Genomic DNA, 22,037 nt, shown 5'->3' with positions numbered 1-22,037 from the left:
ATTGGAATATTTTGAATATCTATTGGAGTATGCTAAAATACCTCTGAAAATAGTTTGTTCTGGGTTAAAGGCTGTGCCATTAACCACTCTTCTCCCTCAGCCCTGCAGAAATCCAACTATAATTCCAAAGTTGTAATAACAACTTATTCATCTGGTCTTTGCACTATATGTGGATATGTATGTAGGAGACCTGATGTGAAGTGATTACTTGGGCAATATTAAATTTTGTAGACTTAAGGTGCTTTGGCCTGGTTTTGGGACAATGATTTAAATTTATTAATATTGAATTTGCTATATTTTGGATGTGATTATTTTACCATTGGTTTGGATTTACTGTTTTGTCATAGGTGATTGGATGGATGAGTAAGGTCTAAACCTTGTTCAAGTGCTCATTTTTTCTCAGTTACTAAATTAAGAAGACAGTTTTTTTTTTTTTGACCAAGTAATTACCTTTAACACACTATATCAGACTTTTTATTCAGTCAGAGTATTTTACCAACATTAGGGAGGGGTCAGAAACAAAAGTGCTTCCTAAACTGTTTTTTTAGTTTTTTTAATATATTGCGACATTCATTGGCATAAGAAATGAAAATTTAAAAGAATTCTTCTTTCAAATTTATTCCATAAAATTTTTGCCGTCCCACTCGTCCCTTTTTCTCCAGTTCATCTTAAACTTATGCTTCATATGGGACTTTCTTGTGCCATGTGCCATGCATTCCTGTGTGCACTCTCTGATGACAAGTTCTTTGAAATCATAGCTTTTATTATCACAACTGATTGGAAGAAGGAATAACAGAGAAAACAAAAATTATTATCTGTACGCTAAATTCTATATCTATAAAAACTAAAATTGTTATCTATGATAGAATTGTCATATTTACTGGTAAAAAATAGCATTTTGCCATGTTTGATTGTTTGAATTTTTTTACCAATAACAAGTATTAATTTACCCTAAATAGTTTTCACCGTGACTTAATTGTTGTTGACAAGATTATAAACCTCTTTTATCTCAAATGTAGCAGTATTGGCCATAAATCAACCGAAGAATAGTGACCAAAATGTGATTCCTGTCTAAGCAGTATATTGCAGCTCAAAACACTTTGTTCTTTTTGTTTGAATTTTAGCATAAAACTTATTGCATACTGAATCTAAACAGCATTGCTGCTGCAAAGCCGTTTTTTTGTTAAATCTTCTTGATTTTTTATAAAACGCTATTGTCGTCCGATTTCTTTGGCGGTAATTTGCGTAGATGAGAGAAGGAACGGATAACAAATTTGCATTGATACCGGAGTATCCTTAACTTGCTGGTTAAAGGGGTTCTGATTACCTGCACTTCCCACAAGTGTCGTGCTGTAATCCTTTCGGACTCTTGGACAATGCGGGCCTCTGTTCTGTTTTTTGCCAACCTGTTTGGATGTGGAAATGGCAGATGAACAGCAATGGAGTGGTTTTTACTATTACACTATTCTGGGCTGTATCCAGCACAGCATTGACAGCGGACACGGTAGCAGCACAATTTTTCAACAGACCAAATTTTTCGAATTTGAGCATGTTTATGAAGATAAAAATTGGTTTACAAGAACTTTTTCTTTCAAAGTGATCAGAAATCAATGTTAAGTCAAGATCCGTTTCAGATATTATTGCGAGGCTTACCTGACCTTTTGTTACAAAAATTAGCATACCAACTTTTATGATAAAATTGTATCCTGAAGGTCCCTCCATTCCAGCCTGATTATGTGTGTCTTAACGCTAAAACAAACGAATGTCTTTACCAGTTGTGGCTTGTGAATAGTGTCGCTTGCTCTGATGCGTCGTCTCTGAGACATAATAAACCAAAAATTTATGTCGCTTGTCACGCAATACCATCATTTTCAGTGATTCTAAAGAATCCAATACAAGAACTTAGCGACCCTGTTTTACGCAAGCTCAGTTTGCTGATTTGCTCAGGAACAATTATGGACTTCTTTCCACGAAGACTCTGATCATCTCTCTCCCCTGCTTCTTCCAAGTCCCTGCACCCTCCTCCTCCGTGTTCATTTGACTCCATATACCTCTGTTTCACTTACGTGTCAAATATAGCATCATTGAAAAAGAAGAAAGAAAAGCTCACAATGCTTAGAAATGGCTTTGTTGTTGCAAATGTCAAATAGTAAAAAAGAAAAGAAGTACGAACCAGTTATCTAAATTTATTCGGTGTTAGCCAGATTTGGGATATTTCAAATCCCCCAAAATGTTCAAAAGTTTTCAAAACTCGATAAGAAATCAATAGTTGACACAAAACAAGCTTTGTCTATTTAAAAAGTAAAGACGTGCTGAAGAAAAGAATCAAACAAAAAAAGTAAACAGAAATTTCGTTCGGTATCCTTAAAAACATGACGTATATCTGGCAAAAGATCTTTTTTCACCCCCCTCCTGTACAATTTTACAAATACTTATTTTTAATTATCTACAATTAATTTTAAAGAGTTATAAAAATTTAAAGTTTGTAAAACGTTGAAAAGTTTTCAAAACTCGATAAGAGATCAGTTGTCATAAAACAAATTTGGTATTTTTGAAAAGTGAAAACACTGCTTTTTTAAAAGTCAAAAGAAAAGAATTAAAGAAAAGAAAAGCAAACAGAAATTTTTGTTTCATATTCATAAAAATAAGATGTATATCTGGGAAAAGATCTTTATCCACCCCCCCCCCTGTTCAATTTTACTAAGGCTTGCTATTAATTTACTACTGTTTCTTCTAAAGAGTTTTAATAATTTAAAACCTATATTGACAAACTTTTTTTTCAGAATAAGATTGTACGTCCTCCAGTATCCTTAAAAGGACAAGAAATGGTGTTTCCTGTTGAGTCTCAAAATCAGACTCTTACCCCAGCTACGGTTGTAGACGTTCATATCGAAGGTGAATTATCACGGTCGTTTGGGCTATTTGATGCATCACAACCTTCACAGATAAGCAGTTTCTGCAAGAAATCACAGGAAATATCGTGTAAGAGTTTTACTATAAATATTTTACGCAACTTTCCTTGTTTAATTCACTACGATTAGAGAACAAAAGTGGCACAGAAACCTCCGCCAAGCTTTTAGAACAAAAGTAGGCATGGTGTATCTAGTGCATTGCACCTGCATTGCACCTGGACCCTGGAGACCAAAGGGTCCAAGAACCCTTTAAAACCTCTTGTCTTTTTAGACAATCCTCTTGTCTTTAAAAACCTCTTTAAAACCTCTTGTCTTATAAAATTCATATCCAACTTTTTAGCCATGTTCAGTATTTTATAAGTTGAAAACGTTGTATAGTAAAAAAGTGGACTTGTTGCACCTTGTTTGGATCGGAATCATACGGGAATTGTTGTACAGATGGAAGCAGAAAGCAGTAATGCAGGAAGCAAAAGGTACAAATGAAAACAGCAATGCAGGAAGCAAAAGGTACAAATGGAAGCAGGAAGCACCAATGCAGAAACCAAAAGGTACAAATGGAAGCAGGAAGCAACAGTACAGGAATCAAAAGGCACAAATGGAAGCAGGAAGCAGCGGTGCAGGAATTAAAAGGTACAAATGGAAGCAGGAAGCAGCAATGCAGGAAGCAAAAGGTACAAATGGAAGCAGGAAGCAGCAATGCAGGAAGCACAAGGTACAAATGGAAGCAGGAAGCAGCAATGCAGGAATCAAAAGGAACAAATAGAAGCAGTAGTGAAGGAATCAAAAGGTACAAGTGGAAGCAGGAAGCAGCAATGCAGAAAGCAAAAGGAACAAATGGAAGCAGCAGTGCAGGAATCAAAAGGTACAAATGGAAGCAGGAAGCAGCAATGCAGAAAGCAAAAGGTACAAATGGAAGCAGCAATGCAGGAAGCAAAAGGTACAAATGGAAGCAGGAAGCAGCAATGCAGGAAGCAGCAATGCAGGAAGCAAAAGGCACAAATGGAAGCAGGAAGCAGCAATGCAGGAACCAAAAGGTACAAATAGAAGCAGGGAGCAGCCATGCAGCAACCAAAAGGTACAAATGGAAGCAGGAAACTGCAATGCAGGAATCAAAAGGAACAAATGGAAGCAGGAAGCAGCAGTGCAGGAATCAAAAGGTACAAGTGGAAGCAGGAAGCAGCAATGCAGGAAGAAAAAGGTACAAATGAAAGCAGGAAGCAGCAATGCAGGGAGCAAAAGGTACAAATGCAAGCAGGAAGAAGCAATGCAGGAACCAAAAGGTACAAATGGAAGAAGGAAGCAGCAATGCAGGAATCAAAAGGAACAAATAGAAGCAGGAAGCAGCAATGCAGGAATCAAAAGGTACAAATGGAAGCAGGAAGCAGCAATGCAGGAACCAAAAGGTACAAATGGAAATAGGAAGCAGCAATGCAGGAATCAAAAGTAACAAATGGAAGCAGGAAGCAGCAGTGCAGGAATCAAAAGGTACAAATTGAAGCAGGAAGCAGCAATGCAGGAACCAAAAGGTACAAACAGAAGCAGGAAGCAGCAATGCAGGAATCAAAAGGAACAAATGGAAGCAGGAAGCAGCAATGCAGAAAGCAAAAGCTACGAATGGAAGCAGCAAAGCAGGAAGCAAAAGGTACAAATGGAAGCAGGAAGCAGCAATGCAGGAACCAAAAGGTACAAATGGAAGCAGGAAGCAGCAATGCAGGGATCAAAAGGAGCAAATGGAAGCAGGAAGCAGCAGTGCAGGAATCAAAAGGTACAAATGGAAGCAGCAATGCAGGAAGCAAAAGGTGCAATTGGAAGCAGGAAGAGGGATTGACCCCTCGACATTCCGTATGAAAGCTTCTGGTTTGACTTGAACTTAAGTAGATTCCTAAAACGAAGGAGACCCAAAAAAAATTTTCAGATAGTTTTTTCATTGCTGTATATGTGACAATCATTCATTGATAAAGGACCGATTTGTTCCTATCGTAAATTGCACAGTGTAAAAATAGTATAAACTGTGTAAAAGATTAATATTTATATAGTTTAATATTAATATTTAAAAAAAATATCTTACAATAATATTAAAAATGGGGTTGCCACGTTCTTTTTTATAACACTGACGCCTTTAAAAGCACCTTATAAAATAATTTGTTTTTAATATGTCTATTATGCATTTTTTGTGTGTATCGTTTTATTTACTACCCATCGTGCAACAAATAAAAAGTTCCAATACATTAGAATAAAGAAAAGAATATCCGGACTTAAAAAAACAACGACAGACTGTGAAAATAAAAAAATGACATTTCGCCATTCATTGCCAATTTGCTTGCAGTACATTAATATACAGCATATTACCGAGCTGCTGAGCAGATTTTGCTTAGTAGGATTAAGCTGCTCATGGATCTGATTGATTATGTTTTCTTATAAGGAACGAATTATGGAACGGACTATTGAAAACTATATGCGCTTTGAACAGTGCGGTTTACTTTTTCAGAACATCAATGATTAATAAAACATAAATTACTATAATAATCAAGATGACTAGAAAGAACTAAGGTTAATAAATGGAATATTTAATGTATAATGAAATTTTTTCTTGGAGATCTCAATAGTTCAAGATACAACACTGTATCTTCAAGATACAACACTGTATCTTCAAGATACAACACTGTTCATTTTACACAAGATACAACCCTGTACAAAAATACAACACTGTATTTCTTATATTTTTCAATGTTATAAATATAGTAAAAGTGTTTATGGTGTGTTTTGTTTTTAGTAAAGATAAAATGACGCAATAGGTTTTAGAACTTTTGTGGTTAGGGAATGGGGAAGGGGGGAATAGTCAAACTCCTATTTTTAGTAAATTTTTTCGTTTCAAGATTTACTTTCTATTTAGTTATATTTTTCCTTGTTCTAGGATTTATTTATTCATATGTTTCAGTATGTGTTACCTCTATGTTTGATATGATTATTGGTGGTTATTTCTGTTCATTTTGATTTTCATTTTTCTTTAATTTTCGTTTCTGGTCGTCTTAATTTTGTATTATTGCAAGACTTTTATTTCTGCTTTAACATGGCTCTTTACCTTTCTATGAAAAGCTTATATTTTGGATTTTTTTTCTTTAAATTAATTTCTGTTCATTTTTGATGCCAAAATTGTATTATTGGTCGATACAATGAAGATTTCTCTTGTTTTTCGCTTCTTCTGTTTAAGAAAAAAGAAATCTGATTCTTATGTAATAGTTCTAATTAGCGTCTTTTGATATATTTCAACACCCTCCTCAACGTTCCCTGAAAGTTTCAAAGGAAAACCTTTAGGCATTCTTGAGATATACCAGATATGCCTTTTTGATAAGCGGTATGCACCTATTTGTATTTGATTATGTTTACCATCCACTTCAATATTCTCTGAAAGTTTCAGCTTAATGCCCTTAACTATTCCTTCGATATTGCAGCCATGGTAATTTGACAACCAGAATGCAAATGGTGCCTTTTGACGTAGTTCAATATCACAATCGATATTTCCTGAAAGCTTCAATTAAATAACCATAGCCGTTGCTGAGATTCTGCATCTACGCCCATTAACAACTGGGGTGAACATAGTGTCGTTAAATTCAACATCCACCTCAATATTTGAAATCATCCTTCTGAATGTTTCAACTTCATACGCTTCCCTAACTGTTCTTTAGATATTGAAGATATGCCACTTTGGCAACCTCGATGCGTTTAATGACTTTTGATTTTGTTTAATATCTCCCTTAGCTTTCCATGAAAGTTTCAAATTAATACCCCTAGCCATTCCTGAGATCAATATTGATGTGGCCAGATACGCCTTTTTGACAACTAGGATGCACCTAGTGTCTGTTGATCTAGTGCAACATCTCCCTCAATATTCCCTGAAAATTTTCAGCTTACTAACCTTAATCATATATATATATATATATATATATATATATATATATATATATATATATATATATATATATATATATATATATATATATATATATATATATATATATATATATATATATATATATATATATATATATATATATATATATATATATATATATATATATATATATATATATATATATATATATATAAATATAAATATAAATATATATATAAATATATATATATATATATATATATATATATATATATATATATATATATATATATATAAATAAATATATATATATATATATATATATATATATATATATATATATATATATATATAAATATATATATATATAAATATATATATATATATATATAATATATATAAATATATATAAATATAAATATATATATATATATATATATATATATATATATATATATATATATATATATATATATATATATATATATATATATATATATATATATATATATATATATATATATATATATATATATATATATATATATATATATATATATATATATATATATATATATATATATATATATATAAATCACCGAAAAAACTTTACCTTCACGTCAGACATAAACCGAAGTTCTTTAATTCTTCAGAAATACCGTTTTTATTTTCGACCGTGCTGTTATGGAATTTGTTTAAATAAAATTATCTTCTGTTCTATTTATGTGTGTGAAATTCATACGTGAGAGAAATTGAATTTCCGTGGAAAGCTTTATTTTTAACGTGACAAGGTTCCCGCAGCAGCATAGCTCTATTATGCAGCAGTATAATAGAATAAACGTCTACAAACATAAAGTTTAGTTCTAAATCCTCATAAACATGATGAAATGATCTGTAATCTTAAGGTTATCAGTCTCGAAATGGTGTCAATTTTAAAGTAAGACCAGTCGAGCATTTCAGTAAATTCTCTATGCGTTTACATGTCATTAACTTGCAGTTTGCGCTAAATAACAGAGTTCTCTAAGGTCTATCCTTTTCATTAGCATTTTAATATTTTCGTATAATAGTATAAATAATTATAAGCCTGTTAAAATTTTCAGTCGATCAGAGCGACCTTGATTGTATCGACTTACTTGAACAACTCCAAGAAGAAGCTACAGAAACACATTTAATGCCTCAAGCAAGCCAAAATAATGAAATTGATGATGATAGTATACTGAGATCACAAATTCCTGACTTGAAACCAAGTAAGATTGAGCAAGATTCTTCTGATGATGAGGTCATCGCCATGACCCAAACTTATTGGGCTGATGATAGTTTCATGATTTTTCAATTAGATAATTCTGAAATTACTTCAGGCCAGAGACAGGGTAAAAATGAGTCAGAAAGTGACGATGAAATCTTTGGGCCCTCTGACGACAATGATGAAGATAAGAAAGCTGCTGATGTGCATTTGAACAAGTCTAAAGAGCATCATTCAGCTGAACTAAAAATGAAAGAAATAGAAAACATGAATAAAGAATTGAAAGAAGAAGAAAAATATAAATCGCCTAATTGTTACTTTAACTCTGAAAGGCTTGACAATCAAGGCGGACCGCATTCTGCCCATATCGATCCAGGCCAAAGGCAGAACGAAAATGTGTCCATAAGTGATGATGAAATCGTCAAATGCTCTGACGAAAGTGATGAAAATGAGAAATTGTTTGCTCTTGATGGGCATTGGGACACTTCTGAGGAATCTGATTCAGTGAAACTAAAAACAGAAGAAATTGAAAGAAAGAGTAAGGAATTCAATGGAAAAGAACATTATCTTTCGCAAAAAGCTGACTTGTACCCTGAAAGCCTTGACACTGAATATGATCCCTATCCCGTATACGCTCCAAGAAAATGCAAACACAGTATTTCTTATGATTTTCCAAACGGCAAAGAATTGTCTTGTAGAAGTCAACTGATCAAAAGTGGGAGTCTTGGAAAACTCGAGACTCGATTTGTAAGCTTGCGTTCATTGGATGGTTATTTCGATTAAAGTAGCTCAGATGATGACTATGATTTGGAAAAAGAAACGCCAGTTGTGCCTGGGATTTTGAGTCGATCTAGGCTTTTTGTTAAAAAAGAACCGGAAGACAATGCATTTGAAGAATTACTAGACACAAGTCCTGAAATATCTCCAATGAAAAGGACTTCGTTCAAGCAATCTGCTTTCAAGTCTAGAAAGAATGAAAGTTCGTTTTTTTCTTCTCAGATGTCTGGTCCATCCAATATAAAAGCTGCCGACTTATTGGTTAGTAAAAAGAGCACTGAACGTGATTCATGCTGGGGTGTTAGGATAAGAGAAACGAGGATATCCTACAGACCAATTATCCCAGGAAATCCCACCAATAGGGAAGAAAGTACTAGTCCAGAAATGTCACCTTGCAAACAAAAATTTGCCCAAATTAAAAGAAAAAGAGGTGTTAGTCCAAGAAAAAAGTTTGATAAGATTCCTTTAGTTGATAACAGTTTAAATGATGAAAGTTGTGCTGCCAGTGAGGGTTTGAATTTAAACTGTGATGCAGTGAACGAGATGAAAATCTTACGAAGGTTTTGTAGCTCTAGCCGACGTAGCCAGCTTACCAAAAGTATAGATAATAGAAAATCACTGAAAGGACCTCAAAAACAGTTCATCGCCATGAAGGGAGGCCCACTAATAAAGGGGAAGAAATGCATAAAAAGTCCGGCCGCGAGCCCTGAAGCGTTAGAAATGAGCTTTAGTGGGACACAATTGAAACAAAGCAGGGAAAATGAATTGTTGGACACTTTTCATCTTGACTCTTTTCTTATGGAAACAACACGTGAGAGCTGTGAAGATCGAATAAATTCTATAATAAAGGTGAGGAAAGAAAGAAGTTTTCCTTAGAAATGTCTCCTCATAAAAGTTCTAAAGTTGACTTGCTCACTCGAAGGGTTCTAAGAGAAAGGAAAAAGGTTTCACAGAGTTTTAGCACTACAAAGAAACGTTATGAATTACGTTCAAGGGGGCCATTAGTCTCTAGTGCTGGAAAATCTCAGAATTCCACTGAAACAAAGCAGAAAACTGAAAATGAAAAGCTTCGTCCGTGCTCCGTAATTTTGAGTGACATTAAAAGTGAGCTACAATGTTACAATGCTGATAAAAAAGTTGCAGTTACACTACGGGCTGACTCTGATGATTTCAAAAACTGTGAAGAATCTGTGACAAGATTTATTCAAACTATTCGTGTACCTGATACCAAAGAATCTGACAATAACCCAGATGTTTTGAGAAGTAATATTAATGTTTATAAATTAAATGAATTGGTTTTGAACCAAAGTGTGTCTTCCGCAAGTTCTCAAGTAAATTCCACAAACTCCGTTATTCATCCTTCACCCGGAATTTATGAAAGAATTGGATTGGAATCGGAATTAGAGTCGGGATTTACAAAAGTTAAAAGGCGCACGAAGAGCTTAACCAAAGATATCCAAATAGAAAGTGGCAATGGATCCGAATGTAAAGGGATGGTGCCACCTAGCCCATATAACAATTTGTCATCAATTCCCAATTCTTCCCGGAAAAACCATATAAACGAGGAAAACCCTATGGGTAGCTCAGAAATAACGGGATCGATAGCCCCGAAAATGGCCGGCTACAACATGCGAAATGATATAGTTGAAGATGTTTCTTATGTAGATACAGAATTTTCGGAAAACACTAAATCATTTAAAAAATGCTCCCAACAAAGTGCATCAGAGTCCGCTAGTACAGAATTACCCTGTTCTCAAAAAGCTATGATTGAAGTTGGTACCACTCCTTCCACCCCCTCAGTAGAAGATATGCTTTCTGATGCTTTTATATTTGAGGAAGGGTGTAGTGAAGAACTCGAAGAGGGCATAGAAGATAAAAATAAAGCAGTTTTGTCCCCAGCATCTACTCAGCTAAGTGGTGGTTTTATACGTTATGATCCTTACTCATCACCTCCCCTCCAACCAGAAAGTATCACTTCTTCTTTTAGCTTTGTTTCACAAAATTTATTTGACATTGCTGGAATCTTCGATACGTATCCAAGTGATGATCTACAGTCATTACCCTGTGGACAGCAAATAGTTTCCTTTGATGGGCTAACACAATCTTCTGCTATGTCTTTAAGTGATCCATCTATTCAACGGGAAGAAGAAATTGAGGAAACAAGTAAAGATGTCAGCTCTTCAACCATAATTGGAAATGTTGCTGATGTCAGTGTCCGATTTGACGATGAAGATGATTCTAAATGTACTGGTCTGAGTATTCAAAAGCAAAATCAAGATAGTCGCACTATAAATGATTATGTTAATGAAGAGATACGACAGAAAGTAACCTTGCAGTTCTCAAAGCCACCATGCTATGCTGATGTAGAAGCAACGCTAAAGGATTTTTGTCTAGAAGAAGTAACCTACACTCGGCCGTTTTGGGGTAACCTTGATGATTCTAAAGTTGAACCCACGCGAGAGATTGCAGGAACGCTACTGCATGTTGATTCTAACGCGGTTGATCAGTTGCCCAATTTTTCATCGAAATACAACGCCTTAGATAAATTACGTGAACAGTATTTGCTAAATTTTGATAATGAGAAAGAGAGAGATTTCGTACTAAGATCTTTAACGGAATCTGAAACTGTTTTAATTACACCACTTAATTCACCTCCTTCTTATGAAGAGGTTAACAGTTGGCTTATAAACCTGAAACCAAGTACGAAAAAACGGAATGTTGATACTTTTGGTTATAATGAAAGCAATGACACAAAGGATACCACTGTGTCAATCGAAGACAGCTTAGCAACTATACCGGTGGCAAATACACCAGTAGCACTTGAAAAATCTAACGCAGAATATCCACCAACTTTTTTAGCTTTCTCGCCAAATACTCCACAATGCAGGGCAAGTTCGTTTGGTAAACGTCCAAAGTCTGATAAAAAAATTTCGCAAGAGATTAAGGGTAACATTGCCTTAGGTTTTTCGCGTAGAAGAAGTGACACTCTTGAAGCGTTTGAACTACATGAACCCGGTACTATTCTAGGAGTAAGTTTGAGTGAAACAAAAGAAAGTATTCCGCAGGCAAGTAGAAAAAGACGATTATCTAGAGATTATATGATTGGAAAGAATTCTATTTTCAAGCGGAAACGGTTAACTCTTCAGGGAATAAAAAATTCAACAGACCTGACAATTAGTCCTATTCCTACACCTGCCAGCCCGTTGTCACCTGTTTTGCGACGCATGTTGTATAGACGAACAGCAAATTTTTCTCAATCACAGATACTTGATCCTGCGTTACAGAACTCATTTGGATTCAAAGTTAAGTTTCAGAATCTACAAGATATCAAATCTGGTCGACAGTATTCTCATTTGACAACGATGGCCTTGGAAATATTTGTGGTGACACGTATGGAATTAAAACCCAACCCTGAGGTTGATGAAGTGAGTGGTGTATTCTTTTCGGTGTTGAACGATGTTCCGTTCTCTTTCCAAAGACCTCAACGAGCGTCTGGATGCATACTTGTTTCAGGCTCTGGATCCCTACACCCCTTCGGGATTGGTGATAAGGATTTAGATGCTAGACATGCCAGCAATGAGTTGGAGTTAATGAATATGCTCGTCGAATGTGTCATGGAGTGGAATCCTGATATTGTCATTGGCTATGAGGTAAGATAATCAAATTTTTAATATAAGGTTCATACATAGAGGCAGGGTTGTTTTAGGATATTTTCCCCTACATGGAATATTTATATTTAACACCAACAAGGTGTTTTTTAGGTTTTTTTTCTAGGGTTTTTCTAGTTAAATGTTGTCTCTTTAATATCAGATCCCTGCCCCTCTGTATGGAAATGCATGGGTTTTGGGTTGAAATCAAATTGGTGTTAAATTCATCTTAGCCATTCTTTATGGTTGTTATGAATAAAGGTGACAGGTTTTTTTGTATTCACAACATTTATTCTTTATTCTCAATTATACAATCCAACCTTGTTATTTTAATTTCAATTTTTATTAATTAGTTGTTTGATTTTACTGGGTAAATTGAGAATATTTTGGATTTTTTTCCAAGAGACAAACTTGAGTTTGCTCTTATATCAGTTTGCCAAAATCTTCGCCGTAAGACTATTCAAGGAAATTCTTTTTAAGCCCATATTTGACCTTAAAAGACGTGTTTAAATGCCGATATAGATAGTACATTAAACATCATAACACATAAAAATTTAACGCTTCATACAATTATCATATTATATACAATATTGTACATGCAATATATACTACCATTGCTACTACTAGCAATTCACCATAGCACCAAGCCGCCTGAGGCCAGCACATCTCCGCACGCTCTTCCTCAATCCCAATCTATTCAAAGTCTCCCTTTTTACACCCTCCCAGGAAGTTCCCATTTTCTTTAAATCTCTCTTTATGACGTCCCCCCACCCCAGACGAGGACGACCTGCTTTCCATATAGCCAACGGTTGACCGAAAAGGACAATCTCCGGCAATCTGTTACCCTTCATCCGCACAACGTGCCCTAGCCACCTCAATATTTCTTTCATTATAGCCCTAGAAAGCGGGATTGAACCACACTTTTCGTACAGCCTGCTTTTTGAAATACGGTCAGTCAGCCGGGTACCCAGAGCTATCCGTAGGTAATTTCACTGGAAATCACCTAGTAAATCTTCATCTGCTTTTCGGAGCGCCAATGCTTCAGAACCATATTTGACCACTGTCATCACTGTAGCTTTCAATATTCTAATATTAATTTGCAGACTTATCTTCCTATTCTTTCAAACTTTTTTTAACTGTTAAAAAACACCCTGAGCCTTGGCTATTCTATTTTTAATCTTTACTGCTCCCACCGTCTTTACTAATAATACTACCAAGGTAAGTGAAGCTGTCCACCGGATTAATCATTTCGTTACTCAATGTTACCTTTTCATCTTCACTTATTCCTAGCCTTAATGACTTCCTAGCTTATTCCTAGCATTAATTTTCCAACCTATTCTAGTACCCTGAACTCACAAAATCTCCAAAAGTTCATTCTTTTTGCTCACACTTTCATTTAGGATGCTTAAATCATCAGCATAATCTAAGTCCAGGAGGCTTTTTCCTCCCCATTTGATTCAGTGGTCTCCTATTGGCTCCTATTGCCAATATATATATATATATATATATATATATATATATATATATATATATATATATATATATATATATATATATATATATATATATATATATATATATATATATATATATATATATATATATATATATATATATATATAAATATATATATATAAATATATATATATATATATATATATATATATATATATATATATATATATATATATATATATATATATATATATATATATATATACATATATATATATTTCGGACAGCCTACTGTTTGAAATACGGTCAGTCAGCCGGGTATCCAGAACAATCCGTAGGCAATTTCTCTGGAAAACATCTAGCAAATCTTTATCCGGTTTCCGGAGCGCCCATGCTTCAGAGCCATACTTGTCCACTGTCATGACTGTAGCTTCCAATATCTGGGCTTGCAGACTTATCTTCCTATTCTTCCAAAATTTTTAGTTTGTAAAACCACACCCTGAGCCTTGGCTATTCTACTTTTAACATCTTCAATACTCCCAATGTCTTTACTAATAATACTACCAAGGTAAGTGAAGCTACCCACGTGATTAATCTTTTCGTTACCCAGCGTCACCTTTTCATCTTCACTTATTCCCAGTCTTAGTGACTTAGTCTTCTTAATATTAATTTTCAAATCTATTCTAGCACCCTGAACTCGCAAAACCTCTAAAAAATCATTCATTTTGCTTACACTTTCATCTAGTATGCTTAAATCATCAGCATACTCTAACTCCAGGAGGGTTTTTCTTCACCATTTGATTCCGTGGTCCCCCCTTGCCTTTCCTGTGCTCCTTAAGACAAAGTCCATCAAAATAATCCATATAAAGGGGGATAGAACACAACCCTGCTTAACTCCTGATTTAATACAAAACCAGCTGCTAGCCTCATTTCCTACCTTTACCGCAGCAGTGTTATTCTCGTACATAGCACTAATCACTTTAATGTATTCGTGTGATATACCTTACAAGAAAAAGACCTTTGCTAAAGCTCTTCTATCAACAGAATCAAACGCTTGCTCATAATTTATAAAACTGAGGACCAAAGGTATTTGAGACAACTCAGGCATTTCTCAATTATTAACCTAAGACTGAAAATATGGTCGACACATCCTTTACCGTTTATAAAACCGCACTGTTTTTCTCTTAAAACTTTGTCTACAGCATCTCTGAGTCTAAAAAGTGTCACATTGGTAAGTAATTTGCTACCTACAGAGACCGTCCTAATGCCTCGATAATTACCACACTCACTCTTATCACCTTTCTTATACAGTGGGGCTTTCCTAAAATCGTTAGGTACTTCCCCTTTTTTAAAAAATCATATTCATAATCTTCAGTAACCTATTTCTAACCTCAGAGCCACCATATTTAAGAAACTCATTTATCATACTATGACCACCTGGAGCCTTATTATTTTTTAATCCTTTTAGTACTGTTGCTAATTCATCCTCACAAAACAGATCTTCATTCACATCCAAGGCATCACAAACTTTTTCATTTTCCTCTTGGGGATGAGAATCTTCTGAACGTGGAGGATTTGAGATCCAACTATTTTATGGTACAGGCTTTTATTCCTTGTACCGGTTCTTATATTTATTTTTCATTATTAACAGAATTCTTTTTTGTTAAAATTAGAGCTAAACATAGTGTGACCAGCGCCGATCTTGGTCTGATTGAAGTTTTGTAGATTTTTGAAAAATCAGATCTTAAATATTTTGGTAAAGCTTAGCAATTCAGGAGGGGCGCAAATTATATGGGGCGGGGGGACTCTGCCCCTAGATTTTGAATTTTTCCATTCGTGATAGAATGGAAAAAATGCCCCCCCCCCTTAAATTCTGAAATAGGTAATTTCGCACAACACACTGCCTTTCCATGACGATAAAATAAAAGTTAAAATAGGGATAAGATCCTTTTTAATAGATAATATATAGAAATTCACAAAAAATACCAGATATTTCGGCCGCATATACAGTGACCGTCATCAGTAGTAAAACTAAACTAAAACAATTTAAAACAAAAGTTTATGTACGAAATCAAATAAAACTACATATTGTTTAATTCTCTAATTCTGAAAAATATCTTCTTTTTGTATTTTCGTATAAAAGACCGGAAAAATACATAAATCCCTCCCAAATTGACGTATAATCCTCTCCTATGGTTAGCAATTAATTCTGTGATCCAGTGATTAAATGAAATAACAGTATTTTACTGAAGCTGTTTTCCCGGAGATACTTTATATTTTCGTCTTGCGTATAAGGACTGATTTTTGGATTTTGACCGGGCTCTATCTATGGACTGTTTTTGAACTTCAATTGGCATTGCCGTTATTATTTCTGTGACGTGAGCAAGATGTTAGTGGAATACGCATATTCGCCTGTTCTGAATTTTCTCCAATCAAATTTTCGTGAAGGAATCGTTGCCAAAGTGGAGTTTTTGGAAAGACATGCCTGCCTAGAGTCTCAGGCATGTTGACCAAGACCTTAAATATGACATAGGATTGTTAGATTACCTATAACGAAAGGCAAATAAGGCACGCCCGCTTACGGTCTGAAGAAGGTTAACTAATAATGTAGAATTGGCATAGGACCATTAATTTGCTTGAAATAACAGGCAAACAATCGTTTAAAGCCATCTTTATCTTCCAAGTAGTACCTATTCGTTGCCAAAGCTGAGTTTTGGGGAATAGCAGATCCGAATAAAGCTGTTTTAAAGCGGCAGGGTGACCTAGCTTCGCAGATATATTTGAAAAATATTATGGACTTGCTAGGTCAATGTGATTCTGATAATTCCCTGCTGCCTACTTTTGCCATTGTCTCACCTACTGAAGTGCCGGTTATCCCCACAGTAGCATATTTCAGGTTGGCCAGTAAGATTAGCTCCCTAGACCGAACCCTTCAACAGATAAACGAAAAAGCGACATCTTATGATCTGAATTTTCCCTCCTTGTCCAGTACCTCGTTTAAGCCAAATGTAAACACATCCTCTACTGTAGTGATCTCTCGAACTTCTCTCGAGCTCAACAATCCTGTGAAATGCCGCGATGCCATTGACCAAATCAAGGGACACCAAGCCATTCATTCTATTAATTCGTCGGGCAATAAACTTCTAGTGCTTATTGACCCGCTTGCTGTAAAGGACTTTTGTGATGCGGTACCTAATGTTCTGAAGACGTCAGTTTGTTCATGGGGCGTGTAGGAGTTGTTGACGCTAAGCGCATCGGACAGTCCTTGACTGTTAAGGTATTCTTCTCCGAGGCTGCTGGACTTTCAAATGCACTTCGTCTCGGACTTAAGATATAATATGAAATTTTCCTAGTATTTGAGTGCCTCCGTCCTCCCCGTTATAATTGCCAATCCCCTGATCATGTGAAGACCAATTGCACCAGCCCTCCCTGCTGTTCCCGCTGCAGCGGTATGCATTTATCGACAAAAGACGCACTATGCTTGGCTGAACCAAACCGTGCGCTATGTGGTGAAGGCCATGTTGTATTCAGTCTAAAATGCCGCGTAATCCGCAATGCCATAGCTAAGCGTGCCTCGAAAAAGAAATAACTGGAACAGTAATGTTTTCTGTGTGTTCTTTCAACATAAATGGCACCAAAGACAAAGCTTATTCAATAAATCAGAAAATTGACAATTTTGACATCGTGTTGCTGCAGAAACATCTCTTACCGGCTGTAAGTGTCAGTTCACTAAACAGAAGTAACGAACATGTAGTTTATACAACCAGTGCCAGATGTACGAGGGGCAGACCTTCCAGAGGGCTTGCATGTCTTGTGAGTAATTGACTTGTGTGCTTTCATCCCACTCTTGCGGTAATTTTATTGCCCTTCGATGTCCAGATCTAGTGGTTATCAATACTTACCTACCTCATGATAAAAAAATAGTTTTGTCATTTACTATATTCACAAAAGTTGTGTTATCTCTGAAGAATTTCCTTAGAAATATTAAAAGTCATAGCTATAAGTGGATCATAGTGGGAGACCTGAATTGTAACATAAATAGAGAGTCTACTCGGTCTGACTTGTACTTCAGTATGTGCCAGATTGATATCAGATAGTAGCTAAGAGTGCAGATTTTTCTTATACGAGTGGAATTCTCGTTATTTCTCGTATTCATAATAGTGGAAGTTTGTCAGATATAGACCACTGTGTTTGCTCGGCTGGTGTTTATTCGAGTGTAGAGGCTCATGATGAGGAAAGCGATTTTGATCACCTTCCCCTATCTTTTACCGTCTCTATTTTGCGTTCTTCGGGCCCGAATCAGTGTGAATCTTATGTATGGGGCACAAAATGGTATTATAAGCGTGAATGGAATAAAGCTAACTGGACTTTATATATCTGTGCTTAGGCAACTCTGCTCTCATGTGTGACAATTCCCTACCATTTACTTTGTACCAGTGTCTTCTTGCATATAGCTCGATCACAACTCAATCCTTATTATTCTGAGATTATTGCCTGCCTCAAACAAACCGAGGCCATTGCCGTCCCTGTTTCGCGTATTCGTTCGAAAACTACAAGTTCTTTATGGAAGGTTTTTGACAGATTCTGTCCGTAGAAGATGGCACTACCCTTCCCCTTTATATGCAGGTAGAAGTGTGGAAATAATGTGCTTAAGTATTTCAGCAATGAAAGAAGAGCTGTGACCCCGCAGTACTGACGTTGCAGGATTAGTCCAATTATATTCATCAAAAGGAAGGAGGTTGCGAGTTAAAAATTGTTAAAAATAGGGCAAAAATGTGGCTTCGGATATGGAATGCGTGTGGCCACCCCACTGCAGGTCATGTATTTAATATTAAAAGAACAACTAAGCCTGATTTCAAATCTTACTTGCGAAGTGTCCGGTATATGGGTAAGGAATTTCCAAAAAGTCCTCGGCAATGGAGTGAAGTGGTGAATTCTAGTAAGCTAAACCCGACTGCTTCGTTCAGTTTAATTCCTGGTGATTCATGGGTTAGTCATTACTTGACAATTTTCAGTACAGTAAATTATGCAGTTTATTCCGGGTTTTCTAGACTGCTTGATTCAGTTATTCCACGTAGGCTGCGCCAGAAAGATATTATCCCAATTAGTGCTGAGTCTGTTGGGAAAAGTATTAAAAGACTAAAATCTAACTCGGTTGATTTGGAGGGAATTTGTGTTGAATATTTAAGAGTTGATTCTCCCGAGCTGATTGGTCATTTGTAACTACTTTTTCAGATGTGTGTTAGTATCTCACTAGTGCCTGACTCTTTCCTGTGTGGTACCGTTACCTCTTTTCTGAAGTGAGGGGAGGATCTGCTTAATCGTGGATCCTACCGCCCTATCACTGTAGCGTGTAATTTAATTAAACTATCTGAATATGTATTGCTCCCATTTATTCAAGATAAGGTGGATAATGATGCAAATCAGTTTGGTTTTAAGTCGCGTATAGGATGCCAGCATGCCCACCGTATACTTGCAACAGTGTTACAAGAAGCACATCGTTTAAAAACGGAAGTTCATTTTTGCGCGTTAGACCTATCTAAAGGTTTCGATACTATTTGTCACTCTCAGGCATGGTTTTCTCAGGCACGTTTGGGTGTGAATAGTTCAGTTATTTTTGTTCTAAGATTTTGGTACCAGAATTCATTTATTCAGTTAAGGCAGGGTTCCTAGGCCTTTGGTAAAATCCCGGTTAGATCTGGGATCCGTCTGTGTGGTGTGCTTTCACCTCATATTTTTAGAGCTTGTTTACTGAATGTTCTTAATAAAATACTCTTTTCCTACTCTTCAGGGTTGTCAAATGTCTCCTATATTGCATATGCAGATGATCTGTGCCCCTAGTATCGCTGCTGTATGAGGAAATTGGATTAAGCCTTAACTCTGATAAATACGAATATTTATTGTTCAATTCATAATCTTCAGCAACGCTGCTTGATTGCGGTTTATTTCCGTAAAATGTGTCGAATCTTTCCGATGGCTTGGGATCAATATTTGCAATCTTTATTGCAGTTTTTGTATCTGCCAATGCAGTTCTTATTGTATCTGCCTCGCAGATACAGTAATAGAAAGATTATGTGGTTTTTTGGCACTCCAGATATCGTAAGTTGTTTTGTCAGACAAAGTAGCTGTCTTCAAGAGAATATTTATGCTACCTTGGGTTTTAACCAACCTCTTATCCGGGTAGCCATATCTTAGGAAGCCATATCTTAGGAAGGTTGACCAAGAATTTAGAATTGACACAGGACCATTAATTTGCTTGGAATAACAGGCAAACCATCGTATAAAGCCATCTTCATCTTCCAAATAGTACCCATTCATTGCCTAAGCTCAGCCCCGCATTCTGAGTAAATTTCAATTCAATTTCAATAACACTAAAATAAAGTAAATTTGTCCTTAAAAGATGTACCGCTGGCTATGCACCAGGCTCAAAATTTTCACTTGCTGAATAGTGCTCTGCGTCACTGTAACCTGAATATTGAGAACATGCGTTTTTCAGGTCAATGTTATTTTGACTTGCCTTAACAACAATCAATTAAAGTTAGTGCATGATGGTGTAAGATGGCGTATTCTTTTTTATTTTAATGCTTTTGCTTTTTTGAATGGTCCTTACATCATGTACCTTGTTCAGTGTTGCCACTTCCTGTAAAGTGCTCACCATCACAGTAACCTGGGTTGTTCGAATAATATTTTTTTATGTCTCAGTCCTAGTGCGGTTTTAGGCCTGAGTTACGATCTAACTGTATCTGCAGATCTCGGAAATTTAAAGAAAAAATGTGCCAGTATACGTGGAGCTCTTATTCTTAGTGGGGTTGTAGTGTTCTGGTGGGTAAAGCTTCAAAATAAAACACAAATCAGTAAATTATGCTCAAAGTACAGAAATTGTAACGATTTTGTTATTCTTGGGAGGAAGCGAAGACACGGGCCCGAAAGCTCCCCCCTTCTCAAGGAATCAACGAACTATTACGAAAGACAAGCTAGGATCTACTTCTTATATGTATTCTGCCTTTGGTACGGCTTTAGGGGATTGGAGCTTCTTCAAACTTTAGGGTCGATAGCCTCTCGCATATAGGATAATTTCTGTTTTGTAGTTTTTTTTTACTTTTCCATAATCCTAAGCGAGAATATTGTCATTTTGATGATGGAATACTTTTATTCTTCTGTTTTAGATCGAAATGCTAAGCTGGGGATATATATTACAAAGGGGGAAAATACTTGGCCTAGAACTGGATAAAAAATTATCTAGACTAATTGAGGAGCCTAGCAAAAGAGCTACCGTTGACAATACTGCTGTACAAAAAGAGAGACAGGAACCCGAATGGGAAAGCTATTCCGGTAAGTCCTTCACATAATAAAAAAAGTTTTCAATCACGATATCTATGGATAAATTGGGAATTATATAGAATTTGAGGTAATGCTTGAATTTCAGATATTCGTAGTCCCGAAGCCTAAATAAACTTTTAGTATCTCTTTGATGAAGCCTGATTGATGAGGTATGATCTTGTAATGTTTTTTTTTTACATTCCCCATAACTTTTCGTTATTTTTGGAATATTCTTTTGTACTAGGTGTATTGCTTTTTTCGATGCTTTTACTTATTAATACTGGTTTTTGGCCACTCTCACTTGAATGAGGTGTTAATCCATCTGAGGCCAATAAATCTACAGATAATACTTCTCCCCCTCCCCACTCTGTTCAGAGCTTCACTCTTTACTCCCTCCCGCGAAATTTTTAATTCCTTTAAATCTTATCTTATAACTCCTCACCAGCTTATTGAAGAACGTTCCAATTTTTAGGTGGTCCCAGCTGAATTGCAGAAAACCACAACTTTCCTAGTCACTTTAACCTTTCTTATATTATAGCCCTAAGAAGGGGGGGTTGTAATATATTATTATGCAGCTTGTTATTTGGTGCATTGTGCTTAAGACGATTTCTCTTCATAAGAATGACTTTCAATTCAACATGACTTCCTCAACTTTTCCTAAGTAAATACCGATTTTTTCAATCAAGCACATCCTCCTTAACCTCTTTGAAGTAAATAACGATTTTATTAAAATCCACCACATCTTATGCAACCTCTGTTAAGTAAATAACGATTTTTCCAATCAAGCACAT

The 22,037-nt window shown here is 35.7% G+C and overlaps 1 protein-coding gene across 1 annotated transcript in view; it reads left to right on the top strand.

The window, feature by feature from the left end:
- PolZ1 (DNA polymerase zeta catalytic subunit) overlaps window positions 1–22,037 on the top strand; it is a 221,153-nt gene that overhangs the window by 54,026 nt on the left and 145,090 nt on the right. The window contains exons 6-10 of the mRNA XM_089101767.1: window positions 2,784–2,982; window positions 7,905–8,816; window positions 8,865–9,537; window positions 9,651–12,474; window positions 21,093–21,258. Of these exons, the coding sequence (XP_088957893.1) occupies window positions 2,784–2,982; window positions 7,905–8,816; window positions 8,865–9,537; window positions 9,651–12,474; window positions 21,093–21,258 (4,774 nt within the window). The remainder of the gene's footprint in view (window positions 1–2,783; window positions 2,983–7,904; window positions 8,817–8,864; window positions 9,538–9,650; window positions 12,475–21,092; window positions 21,259–22,037) is intronic.

The sequence above is a fragment of the Artemia sp. Qi Xiang Cuo genome, chromosome 15 (assembly GCF_049724085.1).
Source record: "Artemia sp. Qi Xiang Cuo chromosome 15, ASM4972408v1, whole genome shotgun sequence".
Classification (NCBI taxonomy): Eukaryota; Metazoa; Arthropoda; class Branchiopoda; order Anostraca; family Artemiidae; genus Artemia; species Artemia sp. Qi Xiang Cuo.
Note: the sequence above shows the minus strand (reverse complement) of the source record. Positions and strands in the feature narration are given on the sequence as shown.